At 43.3% G+C, this 13882-nt stretch overlaps 1 protein-coding gene across 4 annotated transcripts in view; it reads right to left on the bottom strand.

Moving 5' to 3' along the window:
* Window positions 1-13882, bottom strand: part of LOC107139997 (leukotriene A-4 hydrolase) — a 61318-nt gene that overhangs the window by 7062 nt on the left and 40374 nt on the right. Inside the window, exons 1-16 of one of the 4 annotated variants that reach the window (XM_015482914.2) lie at window positions 12137-12778; window positions 11429-11489; window positions 11297-11324; window positions 10746-10820; window positions 10575-10647; window positions 10415-10481; window positions 10128-10165; window positions 9336-9461; window positions 8777-8916; window positions 6933-6980; window positions 6158-6305; window positions 5386-5481; window positions 5232-5290; window positions 3115-3195; window positions 858-923; window positions 615-780 (exon numbers count right to left, since the gene is read on the bottom strand). In XM_015482914.2, the coding sequence (XP_015338400.1) occupies window positions 615-780; window positions 858-923; window positions 3115-3195; window positions 5232-5290; window positions 5386-5481; window positions 6158-6305; window positions 6933-6980; window positions 8777-8916; window positions 9336-9461; window positions 10128-10165; window positions 10415-10481; window positions 10575-10647; window positions 10746-10820; window positions 11297-11324; window positions 11429-11489; window positions 12137-12383 (1519 nt within the window). In that variant the 5' untranslated portion in view covers window positions 12384-12778. Of the gene's footprint in view, window positions 1-614; window positions 781-857; window positions 924-3114; window positions 3196-5231; window positions 5291-5385; window positions 5482-6157; window positions 6306-6932; window positions 6981-8776; window positions 8917-9335; window positions 9462-10127; window positions 10166-10414; window positions 10482-10574; window positions 10648-10745; window positions 10821-11296; window positions 11325-11428; window positions 11490-11893; window positions 12045-12136; window positions 12779-13882 lie in introns of those variants that run through there. The other 3 variants (XM_015482916.2, XM_048803658.1, XM_048803637.1) reach the window with 3 other exon arrangements.

Here is a 13882-nt window from a genome sequence, read left to right as displayed (position 1 = left end):
ATCTTGGCCATGACCCAAGCACCAGATGGTTCAAAATCACTCTGGGAAAAGGAAGCAAGTCAATTTTTCCCCAGAGTGAGAAGGACTCTAAAGTTCTAGTGAGTTCTGAGATAAGGCAGGGATGAAGAGCTTAAGACTCTCATATTACAAGGCCAAATCGAAAACACTGGAAGCATTTCGTATGCCCTGGAGACTTGGAGAAAAAAGCCATGATGATCATGTTCAGTTACTGGAAAACAATTTGACTGCTTATGTAAGCAGAAGCAACAAGATTAGAATTCAGGTGTGATATCTGAGGGCTGAGGCTGGTCCTACAGGTTTTGGGCAGAAAGATTTAACAGTTCCAAATGCTCAGCATGACATAAGTGACATTCTGAATTGAAATAAGGCCTTAGTGTTGGCCAGAAATATCTCTGGGAGGTGAGGGAAGCCTTCACTGGGTCCTCTGAAACTTGATTGTGCGCATTAAAATCATAGGAATCTTGCTATAATACAGATAATGAGTTTGGGTTGAGCCTTGAGGTCCCCTTGTTCTAACAAGCACCCAGGACTATACTTTAAGCATCAGGGACCTAGTTTAAGGAACTTGAGTTCCAGGAGGGCAAGGTCCTCACCAAGGGCTGCGGCTGTGCAGTGGGCTATCATGAAGCCAGAGTTCAGACCACCTTCAGCCACCAGGAAAGCAGGCAGCTCACTGAGGGAGGGGTTACAGAGCCTTTCGATTCTTCTTTCACTAATCGCAGCAAGTTCATGGACGCCGATGGCCAAATAGTCGAGGGCCTAAAAGAATCTTGCAGTTTAGTTGGCCTCTATTGGAATATGTATTTCAGGGTTGGGAGTGATTTTCAAAAGCTTACTTTGGCTGGGTATTCACCGTGGAAATTCCCTCCAGAAATTGTCTCTCCCCGACTGGCAAAGACCATCTTTGAAAATAGGTTAAGGTGGAATAGAACTTCAAGCCTAACTCCTGCCCCACCTGCTGACTTTTAGCAATGAAGCAGTGGTCCTGGTACAGATGTGGGGTAAAGGGAAAGAGACAGTCTTCCTGAAAGCACATTGACATAAAAGAGCACAAAAGAAAAAAAAATTAAAGGTAAATTGTGTATACCCAACTGGGGCCACAGAAACATGGAGTAGGAAATTGTGTCTTCTCTGAGGTCAGAGATTCCCAAGCACCATAATGTACTAATCTGGTGATTAGCAGTTGCATTCAAAAACTGTTTAAGTTGAAACTGAGAATAGAGACCAGGATGCCTGTTTGAAAGCAAATTCTATTTCTTCAGTGGCTACTGTGAGTTTGTACTCCATGAAGGAACCTGTTGAATGGAAGATTGGGCTGATGAGCAACCATCAAAATATCTGAAACAATTGATGCTGGGAAAAATTTCAAACTCTTTACTCAATAATTCTGTTGCCCGTCAGTGTCTAACAACAGTTGGCAGTGAATGGATCCTCCCAATCCATCAGTAGGAGGCAACTTTAGACTCACTGAATAGTATTACTTGCAGAAATAATTCCAACCTTTCAAAAACCGGCGGGCACCCAGGCAGACACATTCTGGTTCCAAAGAGCTCATTTTCACCTACTAAAGAATACAATAGGTCCCTGTACCTACAGATTCTGCATCTAAAGATTTGATCAAACTCAAATTGGAAATATTTGGAGAGCTGAGGATGTAGGTCAGTGCACTTGCCTTACATGCACCAAAACCTGGGTTCAATCCCCACTACTACAAGAAAGAAAGGCGGGGAGGGTGAGGGAGAGAAGGAGGGGAAAGGAAAGGAAAGGAAATATTTGGAAAGAAATTGTGTCTGTATTGAACGTGTACATACTTTTTTCTTGTCATTATTCCCTAAATACTATAGTACACTATTCATATTATATTAAATACTACAATACACTATTATATTATACTATTATATTAAATACTATATATATATATACTCTTTATATTAGGTATTATATTTATATTAAATTAGGTATTAAAGGTACTCTAGAGATGTTTTGAAGTACATATAAGGATGTGCAAAATTTATCTGAAATACTATGCCTTTATATAAAAGGAACTTTGGCATCTTCCAGTTTTGGTATCCACGGGGTGGGGGGGGGTCCTGGAATGAGTCCCCACAAAAACTGAGGGACAACTCATTAACTGGGAACTTACTGTGTGTGAGAAAGGGTCTGACCTTCAAAGAATTGGTGTTGCATGTGTTACATTAAATTAGTCAAGTTTGGAGTGACTGTTTCTATGCTCTCAACTGGAAACTGATTAGGCCTGGCTCTGGCTCTTCTCCATAAACCTGCCCCACCACAGGAGACCTTGGGCTCTCCTTTCTTTCAATCCTGGTAGCCATTGATCTCTGCACTCATTGAGGACTTAAGTATGTTCTATTGTCCTGTAGTTGTTCTGAGTTTCTCTGTTGGCTATTGGACTATAGCAATTAGACTTTAATGTCCATAGTATCCAGCACTATGTAATAGGTGCTCTATATCTGCAATAAAAAATTGAGGCATATATTCTTTCAGGAGAACTCCCAATTATTAGCCTATATAGAAATCATAATGAAGTCTTTCGTTGAGAAAATAAAAAAATTTGTCCCCTCCCCCTCATCCAGGAATTCAATGGTAATCCATCCTTTCTTCCTTCCTTCCTTCCTTCCTTCCTTCCTTCCTTCCTTCCTTCCTTCCTTCCTTCCTTCCTCTTCCCTACCATGCAAGAATGGATGCAAGAGATTAGATTCAGTAGAGTTCATGAACACTACTATTCCACTTGGTGGCCAAAGTGGAAGGGGACTGTTTGAGGTGAGTTGAGAGATTCACAGTCCTGAGAATTATTTTAGTGTGGGTTTGAATTAACTATGAAGCAATGTGAGAGAGTCTAAAACACACATCCTAAGATAGTTTTGTCAGAAAACACACACCAAACGTCTTGTGAGAAACCTTGCACAGGTATTGTGTGATCATCTGCTAACCCAGACAATGAACTGCATTCAAGGTGTTAATTGTGCATTTTCTCCAGCATTGAAATGCTCTGCAAAATGACTGCTTAAGCCAATCCTAAAATTACCAGCTGGTATTCTATAAATTCAGATCAGCAGACATTCAAAAAGATACAGGATTATCTGTTGCACTGTTCAGTTCAGTGGTAATGATGTCTTTCACAAACGCTATGGTGTCATTTACCACACCATGGATCTGAAATACAGTCATATAAATAATATAAATACAATCATATCAAATAATATAACCCATTAATGTAAGAAAACAATGTTCTAATGTAAGAAAACAATGTTCAAAATACTAAATAACATCTTTAGTATTTCCCCCAGAAAAGTGGTTTGAATTTACAGTCATGACAATTATGCTTGATTCATTTAGAACAGGAAAATAGCATGGTTAAATCTTCTGAGTTTTCATTAAAACAAATTAGAATAAATTCATTATAATATGAATTTACATCAGAACAATCTATTACAAAACTGCAGGATGTGAAATAAAGGATGTCAATTCCAGGGGGTTTTGCTTTCAGGTAGGACATGGTAGCACATGGGCAAGTTATTGAAGTCTATAGTTGAAGCAGAAATGGAAAACAGATGACGAAACTTACCTTACTGTGTGTGAGATATAAATAAGACAATGCAGACAAACTCTCAGACATGATTCACAGAGATCATTCAGACGATGCCTTTTATCCAGGGAGGTTAAGTTTATGAAGCACGAAGGTATCACATTAAAAGATACTCAGAAGTAAGGCAGCCACCTTGCACCAAGCCAAGTTTGGCCATAATGCTGCATAGCAGCAGCGCCTGCCATCTGGCTTCTTCCAGATGTCAAGGAAGTAAAGATCTAGTTGAGCTATCTTGGCCAAGGTACTTAACTCTGTTTCTCAGTTCCCTACTATAAAATCGGAGAAACTAGCTATCTCATTGAAAAATTAAAATTAAGGCATTAATGCTTGGAAGACACTGATTGTGGTGCCTGTCCCATAGAGTCAGCTGTCATTCTTAAGACTATCAGAATGCTCTTAAGCCAATTCATTTGGCAATTCTTTCCTGTAAATATTCCAGAATAAGATTTGCTGAGGAAAAGGAAATAAGGGCATTTACTCTAAGGAGGACCCAGTAGTATACTTTAGACTGAACTTGGCACAAACTAACTGACATATTATTTTTTTAAATGCCTGTTAATCTCTCAATCAATTTATAGGAATTGATATAATCAGCAAAACAGGATGCCTAATGCCAGCGCAGCTCATCTGCACTTTAAAGATGCACATATTAATTTATGATAATTTACCTAAGAGGCAGATAAGGTATATTTATGGACAGGCACTTGAATTTTATTTATATATACATTTATTTATTTATTATTCTGATTTGTTATATATGACAGCAGAATGCATTACAATTCATATTACACATATAGAGCACAATTTTTCGTGTCTCTGTACACAAAGTATAGTCACACCATTTGTGTCTTTATAGATGTACTTAGGATAATGATATCTATCTCATTCCACTATCTTTTCTATCCCCATGCCCTCTCCCTTCCCCTCCCACCCCTCTCCCCTATCTAGAGTTTATCTAATCCTCCCATGCTCCACCTACCAACCTCATTATGAATCAGCCTCCTTATATCAGAGAAAACATTCGGCATTTGTTTTTTGGGGGATAGGCTTACTTCACTTAGCATTATTTTCTCCAACTCCATCCATTTACCTGCAAATGCCATGCTTTTATTCTCTTTTAATGCTGAATAATATTTCATGTGTATATATACCACATTTTCTTTATTTATTCATCTACTGAAGGGCATCTAGGTTGGTTCCACAGTTTAGCTATTTGGCACTTAAATTTTGAAAGATGGAAAGAGGGTCTCCTATACACATCCCTGACCAGCTGGTTTAAGATTTATCTAATAGGGTGAACCAGCAAAACTCTTTTAACTCTATTGAGTTGTTGCTCTAGATCAACAAAGCAAGTTGTCTGCTGGACTCTGAAAAGAGGTTAAGGTAAAGCTATTCAAAAGAAACTGGTTTAGCACAGAGAGTAGAGAGTTTTTAGTAACTGGAAGAATGCAGGCATGATGCACATAATTTTTCATAGAGGTACTAAAGAAAATCGGATTATGATTGGCCATGACATGGTTTTCTAATACCTCTTTTTCCATTTTCTCTGCTGAATTTGGGAAAAGAAAAGAAACTTGGTTGACTGTCTTGCTTTTTGTCTTACCTGTGGACAGCAACGCAAGGTGTAGGCATCCTGAACACGGTCACAGAACCTGTGGCTCTCTGTGGAAGAGGGAGCAGGAGACAGGTTACCTGTTACCAATGCTTCCTAGAGAATACCCAGCCAAATAAGCTTCCTCACATAAACATGCCCAGACCTGCTATCTCTGAAGGGTGGTGATCTGAGTCCAACAGAGATCGAAACCGAAAAGCCACTTCAATTTGCCCACGGTGAGGGCGGACAGCATGAATGTCTAGAAATGAGCAAGGTGAAAAGATCTGAGAAATTAATAGACTGCTATCAGGACCATCGAAAAGTCCAGAAGTCCTTCCCTACCACTCAAAGTTAGAAACTCAATTCCAAAAGCAAAATTTTTCCTAATCAACTTTACTATTTTGTACTTTAAAATACTAAGGTGCCGACTATATGTGGATTCTACAAAGAACTGAACTGGAGATACTCAAAAGAACTGGGCTAATGATAGCAGGGAGCTCAAATAGTGGCCTCATTTAAGATTATTTTTCTGCCCTACTTCTTATTATATAGGGGCTTTTTAAAATTCTCTGCTTTCTCAATAAGATACTTCTCTAGTTTTTATCTCCCAATTTTCTAATTAAGACCAATCCTGATTCTACTCTAGTTTTAAAGTCCTGCAAACAGATTCCTCAAACAACACCCAGTTTGACACATGCATTACGTGATCTAGGGCAGGTCATTTAACTTCCAAGGTCAGCATCTGTAAACATGGTCATTGCAAAGCTCAAGTGTGGCATAACTCAGAGGAAGCTGTATCAGAACTGGGTGTGCCGTGGGTATCTGGGTTTTCCCTTTCTTTCTCTACCCCCACAACTCCCATGCCTAAAACCTGCCACCGACTTGCCCCACCAGCTCTGGGGGAAGAACCTCACTGATGGGAAGAACCCACTGACCGGTATCAAAGGCTTTGGTGGTTCCCTTCAGCACCTCCAGGGTCAGGGCCGCCACAATGTCAGCCTGCCTGGCGATGGCACTGGCTCTCTCTACAGCTTCACAGCCCAGGGAGGTGATCATCTGCGTCCCATTGATGAGTGCCAGGCCCTTCGGGGAAGGAGAGAAAAGTTTCCTAGTGTATCTATTATAATGAACCTAAATGAAAGTGGTTTTCATATCTTTTGCTTTTGGAAGAGAAATATTAGCCAGTCAGCTGAACTGTTTATCCATGTTTCTAAAAGTGCAGGGCAGTAATGCTTATTGAAGCCATTGAGGAATACATGCTATCATATGTGAAATTGTTACTACAGATCTGAGAAATGAATACCTGTTGAGTGTCCCCATTCTCAAGGGAGCCATGTATCTCTGGAGGGTCAACAGCACAATCTTTATTATGCTGCCTTTTTCCAGTTTCTCACCATGATAGGAGAGACATCCTAAAACAATTCTGGTCCATGCATTTTGGCTTAGAGCATCCTAAGGGACCAGGGCTGAGAGCATGTCTTAGGAATCCTTAGAGAACTAGATTTAAAGTTTAGGAGATCCCCCCAAGCATTTGTGGCATGAAGAATCTTAAATGCTCACAAAGGGAGAGGCTCTTTCTTCAGTGAGCAACTTCTAACAAACATGGAAGTCACTTTTGATTTAGAGAATTAGTGAGACTGGCTGTATACTGAAGATGGTAGGTACAGGAACACTCGTTAATGCAAACAGATTTTCCTTGAGTCTCATTACCTCTTTCGGTTTCAGAACAATTGGTTTCAATCCGTGAGCTTCCAGGACCTATAGATAGATCCAAAGTATTAAAAATGATTATCAAATGAAACACCAGCCCATTTCTGATTTCATATGGAATCCAATAAAAGGTCTTTAAGGCCAAAGAGGGTACTTGGCAGAGCATCTTATAAAAGAGTAGACCTGCAGGAATTGGCTCTGCTCATATTCTCTACTCCTGTTCTTTAGTCCGAAGACAGACTGGTCTTTCAAATAATTTTTCTACTTTAATCAGGGACTCTTGTCATCTACATAATGAATTTTGGTTTCTAAGATCTTTTTGTTCAGTTTACACCTTTGACTCACTTTCATTATTGCTGGCTCCAGACATACCTGCTCTAGGCTAAGGCTGGGTGGGTCCTGTATGCACGTAAGCCTGTCCCTGCCTCCAATCTGGACCTCTCATCTCTCCTTTCTCTAAACCCTGGCAGAACCCCAGCACAGGGCTTGGGTGGTAAATGTGTGCGTCCATGAAGAGGGGATAATGGAATCCCCTCTACCAGATAGAGACAGAATCTTGGAGGAAAGAGGAAGAATAGCCTTCTCCTGAAACAAACAAACAAACAAACAAAAGTAAAGAGAGTCACTAAATATGGTCCCTTTAGGAAAGAAGGAAGAGGAAGTAGAGAAATATAATGCTAGTACTACTTAACTAGGTCCATTTCACAGGAAGATTTGAGCACCTATCTCATGCCACATTCTCTTCTCTGGCTTAGGCTAGGGCTGAGGGTAGAAAGATGGAGACAAGCTCAGGGGCAATCAGATAATGGTATGTGGAGTCCTTGGAGATGTAGGAAGTGTGCAGGGCACACTAGGGTGTAATCAGTGAGCTGCTAAGAAAGCATGGAGGGTGGGCACGAGGGATGTGAAGGGTAAGGAAAGGGACCAGAGGAGTGGAGAGAGAAGATTCCTAGAGGACTTCTCAGAAGGAGAAATAGGAGTGAGGCAGGTGGGGAGGCCTGATACTGTACTGGGCTCTGCCAAGTACCCAGCACACCCCAGCTGCAAGCAACCTCTAGAGTCTGTAAGGAAGAACCCTGGATAGGAGGGATTAGAGGATCACACGAGGAACAAGACCCCGGAAGCCACATTAAGTCTAGACTTTATCCTGAGCATAATGGGAAGCATGACAGGTTTTAACCAGAACATTCTTGGATTTGCTGTTTAGAAAGGCCAGGATGCCTGGTGTGAAGGCAGAAGGGGAAACACTGTCCACAATCAAGAGGGAGCTGCATAGAAGAAAGATGATCTAGAACCTCATGAGGATCTTCCCCCCTCTTTGACCCTCTGTCTCTTTCACTTACTGTTAGGGGACCTCCCTGTAAAGGACACTTTGGGCTGTTCTGATGAAATTTATTGATGGATGAGGAAACACGGATTTATTGAAAACACACTTTTCTGATTAGCCACCAGGGAGGGAGTTTGAAGGAGGCCACACAGTCAGTGCTACGGCCCACTGTCCTGCGTTAGTAAATATAGTTCCTAAAGACAACTGGGACAGTATGTGACCTTCCCAAAGGGCACTAGAAGTATCATGGGTGCAGAATCAATTCCTAGTTAACACTGACAGCTGTACCTTTTCATTGAGGTGATCTCCAAACCCAGGAGGCTGACAGTTGGGAAGGGAAGCTAATGGCCTCGACTAGTTTGACTTCTAAGCTTGGCTTATCTCATCTTTAACATAAGCATAGCAGTGACTCCCTCACTGGGCTGTCTGAAGGATCAAGTGACAGAAAGTCCTCGAGAGCACTTGGCATCCAGCTTAGAGAAGTCACCGCGAATGGAAGTTGTTGTAAAAGTCTTACATATTTAGCATCAGCCCAGCCACTCTTTGGAGACCACATCTTCCCTTCTCCAATTAGCCCAAGAGCAAGATGAGAGAGCGGGGCGAGGTCTCCACTGGCACCAACAGTGCCTTTCTCTGGAACGTAGGAAAGGCAGGAGGCTGCAAGAGAGGTGGCCATCAGTGGCTTAAAGGGCCCTTCCTTCCTTCTGGTTATCCCGGCCTTGCCAGGGAAGACCACCCCCACCCCAGACTGAGTGTGGCATCATCTTAGGGCATAAAGAAAGTCAATTCTTCAAGCACAGCTAGGGCTTAAGGAACAGCCTAGTTGAAGGTTCTGTCTAGTCCCTGAATTTAAGGGCAGACTTAAGAGGCTCATTCTAGTCTTCAAGATGCCAAGTGCTAAGTGAAGGGTGCTATTGGGTGGGTTAAAGTTCACAGGAATAACTGTCACTCCTTCTGCTCCCCTACCCCCATCCCTCCTCCTTCTTGCCAAACCGATTTTTGTCCAGTCAATCAAGTCCACTTTGTGAGCCATGCCCAGCCTCTGTGGAAGGTTGGTCTGGGGCTTCATCTCTTACCATTAAAGGCTTCAATAACTTGTTTGAGGGTCTCCAGGGAAATGCCACTATATCCTTTGGCTAAGACATTAATCCTTAAAGCCAGGAGCATCCGACACCTCTCAGGACTGAGCGGTTTCCCAACACCTACAAAAACAGAATTGACATTTTCCCCAAGGAAACCAAACCCTTTTCTACCTCTCAGCTGCCTCCATCTCTCCAATCTTTTCCCTCCTCATTCCAGTCTCCCCTTACTCTCTGTAGCTGGCTGGTTGGCTCTTTCTGCTGCCTGTCTTGCTTCTTGAAGCCTCAGCTTCCAGATTAAGACAAAGCCTCAGATTTGCCTTCTCAATTTCCCTCCCTAGAATGCCTCAGTGAACCCCAGCCTCCCCAAAACCTTTAGAATAGTGTCACCCAGCACCCCACTGCCACCCCCTACATACAGTGTTGAGATTCCTCAGTACAAACTCTGGCTCAGTTTGATGGGCACTGAGTCTTGAGAGGTTTTGTCTTCTCATCTCACCCATCCTAACTCACTCCCTGAGTTCCCACTTCTCCTGAATGCACCACCGTCTCTGAAGGGTTGAGTCCCAACCTCCTCCTCCGCCCGGCTCATTCCTTTTTCTGAGGTTCAGCCTAAAGGCAATCTGATCTGATGCCATCTCTTTTCCTTCCTCCATCCCAGCACCTTGTCCTTGGAATGCATTGGGAACACAACTGTTCACAGCTGTTACGAAATTACTCACACCGTGCTATATTTTATTCATGAAGCAAACAAGAACTTGGAGGTACCCCATGCTCCTGGTAATTTACCTGAAGAGTGGGAACGAACCAAGTTGACCTGAAGCTCCCTGGAAGAGAAAGTTAAAAACTCTCTTAACTTGCTCCAGGTGAAAACGTGCCCCCAGCTGGGAAAATGAAGGCAAGAAGAGTGACATCCTTGGAAGGGTATTTTCACTACCAACTAATAATGCAGTTTAACCCAAGCCTCACCCTGCTCATCTGTAAATTGGGGCCAACATCAGTGAGTTTCTTAGATGAAAAATAATTTCAAAGATAGGGGTGTTTGAAAGATGAGCGCAGGTGAGTTTCAAACTTACTGTAGCTTATTGACAGGTATGACAGTTCTAGCAAATTTCCCAAAACCTGTAGTAATGCCGTAAACAACTAGAATAAAAAAAAAAAAGATATTATGCAATTAGACGCTGGAAGTTTTCTTGACAATAAAAAGAATTTCATAACATAAAGAGAAATTCATACCTGTTTTTTCCTTTATGATGCTGTCTATGACTTCCCTGGATTGCTGTACCTTCTTTTCGGCAATTGGAGTGAGCTAGGAAAACGTAGGTCATAACTGAGCACCTTGAAGGTGTCTGCATCAAAACTTCATTGGAAATGGACAAAGGATGTCCTTCCCTTCCTCCCCCATACCTTTATTTTGTAGTGTCCCTTTCCCAAGTTGACCAGATCCTCTGTGGTCAGACTGTCCCCATCTAAGTCAATGTACTGAAAAAGAGGGAATCTCAGTGAGTATGAACAGCTTAATCCCTCTCACAAGAAGCCTCCAGCAGGATTGAACTTTGACACTCCAAAGATCTTATTACTGCTGCAAAACATCAATGTTCTAACTTTAAAAGCAGCTGGCTTAAGAGGAGGCTGGAGGCCAGGCGGTGGAGCATGCCTATAATCCCAGCTACTCCAGAGGCTGAAGCAGGAGGATCGCAAGTTTGAGGCCAGCCTGGGTAAATTAGCCAGACTCTGTTTCAAAATAAGATAAAAAGGGGTGGGGATGTAGCTCAGTGCCCAGCATGTGGAGATCCTGGGTTCAATCCCTAGTACTTCAAAAGAAAAAAAAGAAAAATAAATAAAAGCCCAGGAAAGGAGGGTTTGAAATGTAAAAGCATAGTAATGCATTTCCAAGCTCCCTTTCCCTATTACACAGAGCTGGGGAAAGCCCTAAAGGAAAGTGGTTTGCAGCTTACCTTTTCAGGCTCCCGGTATTTGCTGTATCTGAAGCCAGGTAAAGGAAAAGATTGGACAGCATGCAAAAGCCTCAGCCCCACTATGTCCCAGTGGCCCTCAGAGCTAAGCAAAGATCCTGCAGGAAAGGATACAGGTAAACTCCTTCCGGCTGAGAGGGAATGAAGTCAGGGGACATTGCATCGCCTTCTATGACTGAAACGACAAGCAAAATAGAGCCCTTATGGCCCACAGTTTACAGCCATGTTTGGGCTGCTGCTAAACCAAGAAAGGCCTATCGGTTGTCCTTAGATTCTATAGAAATGGCTGCTTTAAAACAACTCCCAAGGCTTTCAAGTGGTCTTAGCATCTTTACACAGGAAAGCAAAGAGCAGAGATAGAGCCCCAGGTGTTTACATTGAGAGTGCAAGATCTGCCTGCCACCTCCTTCCCGTCTCCTGACTGCTGCCTTTTAAATCTGAACTTCTGATGCCTCTGTGCTCCCGGGATCCAGCCTGCTGAAGTCTATCCAAGGGCAAAAGAACCTTTGAAATGATTTGGTAACTGCAAAGGGATTCAGGCCTTCCGTCTTGAGTTCAAGTTTAGGCTTTGAAACTTACCAGCTGCCTGAATGCAGCACGAATAGCCGACTGACTTACTGGCTCCAAGGTGGACAAGAAGCTGACTGACCTCTCTCACAGAGGCATGGCAGATGCCCACCCAGAGCAAACACTCAACAAGTGCTCCTGTTCTCATCATTTCCCCTGAAATGGGGGTGACAGTACAGCCTCCTTCCAGGCCCTATAAGGACAAAGTCCAGCTCTATGGCCACCAGTTTGTTCCCTTCCCCTGAGGCCACTCACCCACTTCTACAAACTCATTGTCCTCCAGGGCCACCTCCAGCAGATCCTCATTGTCCAGCAAGCCCAGGCCCTTGCACCGGCGCACAAGGAAGCGCACAGCGTCCACGGAGGCAAAGCCACCATTGTCTGGCTTGTTCTTCATGTAGCGCCGCACGGCCTCACGGCCTAGCCAGCCCACCGTGAGCTGTGGGTCCGTGCAGGGCACCGCCAGCCATTCCCCGCGCACATGCACCGTGTACCTGGGCATTGTCTGCTCCTGCAGTCCCGTGGCCCAGTGAGGCCGCTGCAATGAGAGCTCTTTCTTCCCCGGAGATAGTCTTGGGAGGGAGAGTTTTTATCCAGCTGTGACTGCTGGGGTGTGGTTGGCCTGGAGGACGGGAGGACCAGGATGGGCTTTCAGAACACACCCCCTCCCTCGCCTTTACTCATTCATGAATTGGACAAATATTTATTGAGGGCTCCAGGTGTCCCTTTGGATTTTTGAAACTGAGCTAGGTGCAGGGAATGGGGATGTAGGCAGCTGAGACCCTGTCCTTCTGCGAGCCAGCCCTGTGGGCAGACAGGCCCAGGGTCTCCCGCCCTGGTGATTTCAGGCACCTTCTACTAGTCCCCTCTGGCCGGGGTCCCCAGTTTCTCCCTTTCCCCTTGTTTTCATACATTCTCCTACACTGGGGGCAGCTTATAAACACTATGTTCCTGTCTTTATCTGGAATTACTCAACCGTAAAATGCATCCTACTGGCCAATTGTGACACCCGGGAGTGTGGCAATCTTCATTCATTTGTTTATTCCACAAACACATATTGAGTAACGACTCCTTGTCACTGGTAAGTGCTTCTGAAGCTCTTGCTCCACAAAAAAAGACTGCAAAGGCCAGAGATCATTTTCACAAGTAAAGGTCATCACCTAGACAAATGGACCGCCATGGCTTGGCGATCTATGACTTATTAGCCCAGAGCCAGTGAGGTCTTAGCCTTTGTCTCCTTTTCAAAGGCAAAGGGACTATCTCTCCACTGCAGAATTTGCAGTAGCTAGCTAGGAACAAATCCTGGTTCTGGATATCTGAGCTGTTTTACTTCCGGAGTTTCCTCACTGTAAACTGGTAATAATGAAAGTGCTTATCTCAAAGGGCCATTGGGAGGATAATGCCAGTTCATGCATGTAAAGCCCATAGGATAGCCTCTGGGTATTGGGAATGCTATGGAAATGTTTGTGATTACTATCTTCTACATGCATAATACTTTTGATGCTTTGTCAATATTTAGTTTCTGTAGGTGGGTATCTCAAATAAATCAAGTTTCTTCACCACTGTAATTGTTCCCAATACATAATTCATTTATCCCTAGCATAAAGAATTCTGACAGCATGAAGGAATTAAAAACTGTGTACACTATTCTAACTAAGTAGCACTTCAGTAAAAAGCCAGTTAATAGAGATTTGATTACTGCAAGATTAAATTCTGAAAAATGTGTTTCCACAACAGACTCTTTGGACAGAGACACAGCCACTTCCCACAAACACCCATACCCACACCCACAGTCTCTTCCTTGGACAACTTCCTGAAAGTAATTGAAACTTGTCCTTCAGCACTCACCTCCTGAGTGTGGCCTGGAATTTGTCATTGCCTGAATTTGACTCACATAAATCATCTTAAATTCCAGTAATCCACCTTTTGACTCAACCTTCTAACCTTCCAATTCCCCCCAACTCCTACTTTAACCTTCTCTTACCTTGACCCTGACCTCTG

Source organism: Marmota marmota, unplaced genomic scaffold (assembly GCF_001458135.2).
Source record: "Marmota marmota marmota unplaced genomic scaffold, marMar, whole genome shotgun sequence".
In the NCBI taxonomy this organism is placed as follows: domain Eukaryota; kingdom Metazoa; phylum Chordata; class Mammalia; order Rodentia; family Sciuridae; genus Marmota; species Marmota marmota.
This window is presented reverse-complemented; position numbering and strand designations above follow the sequence as displayed.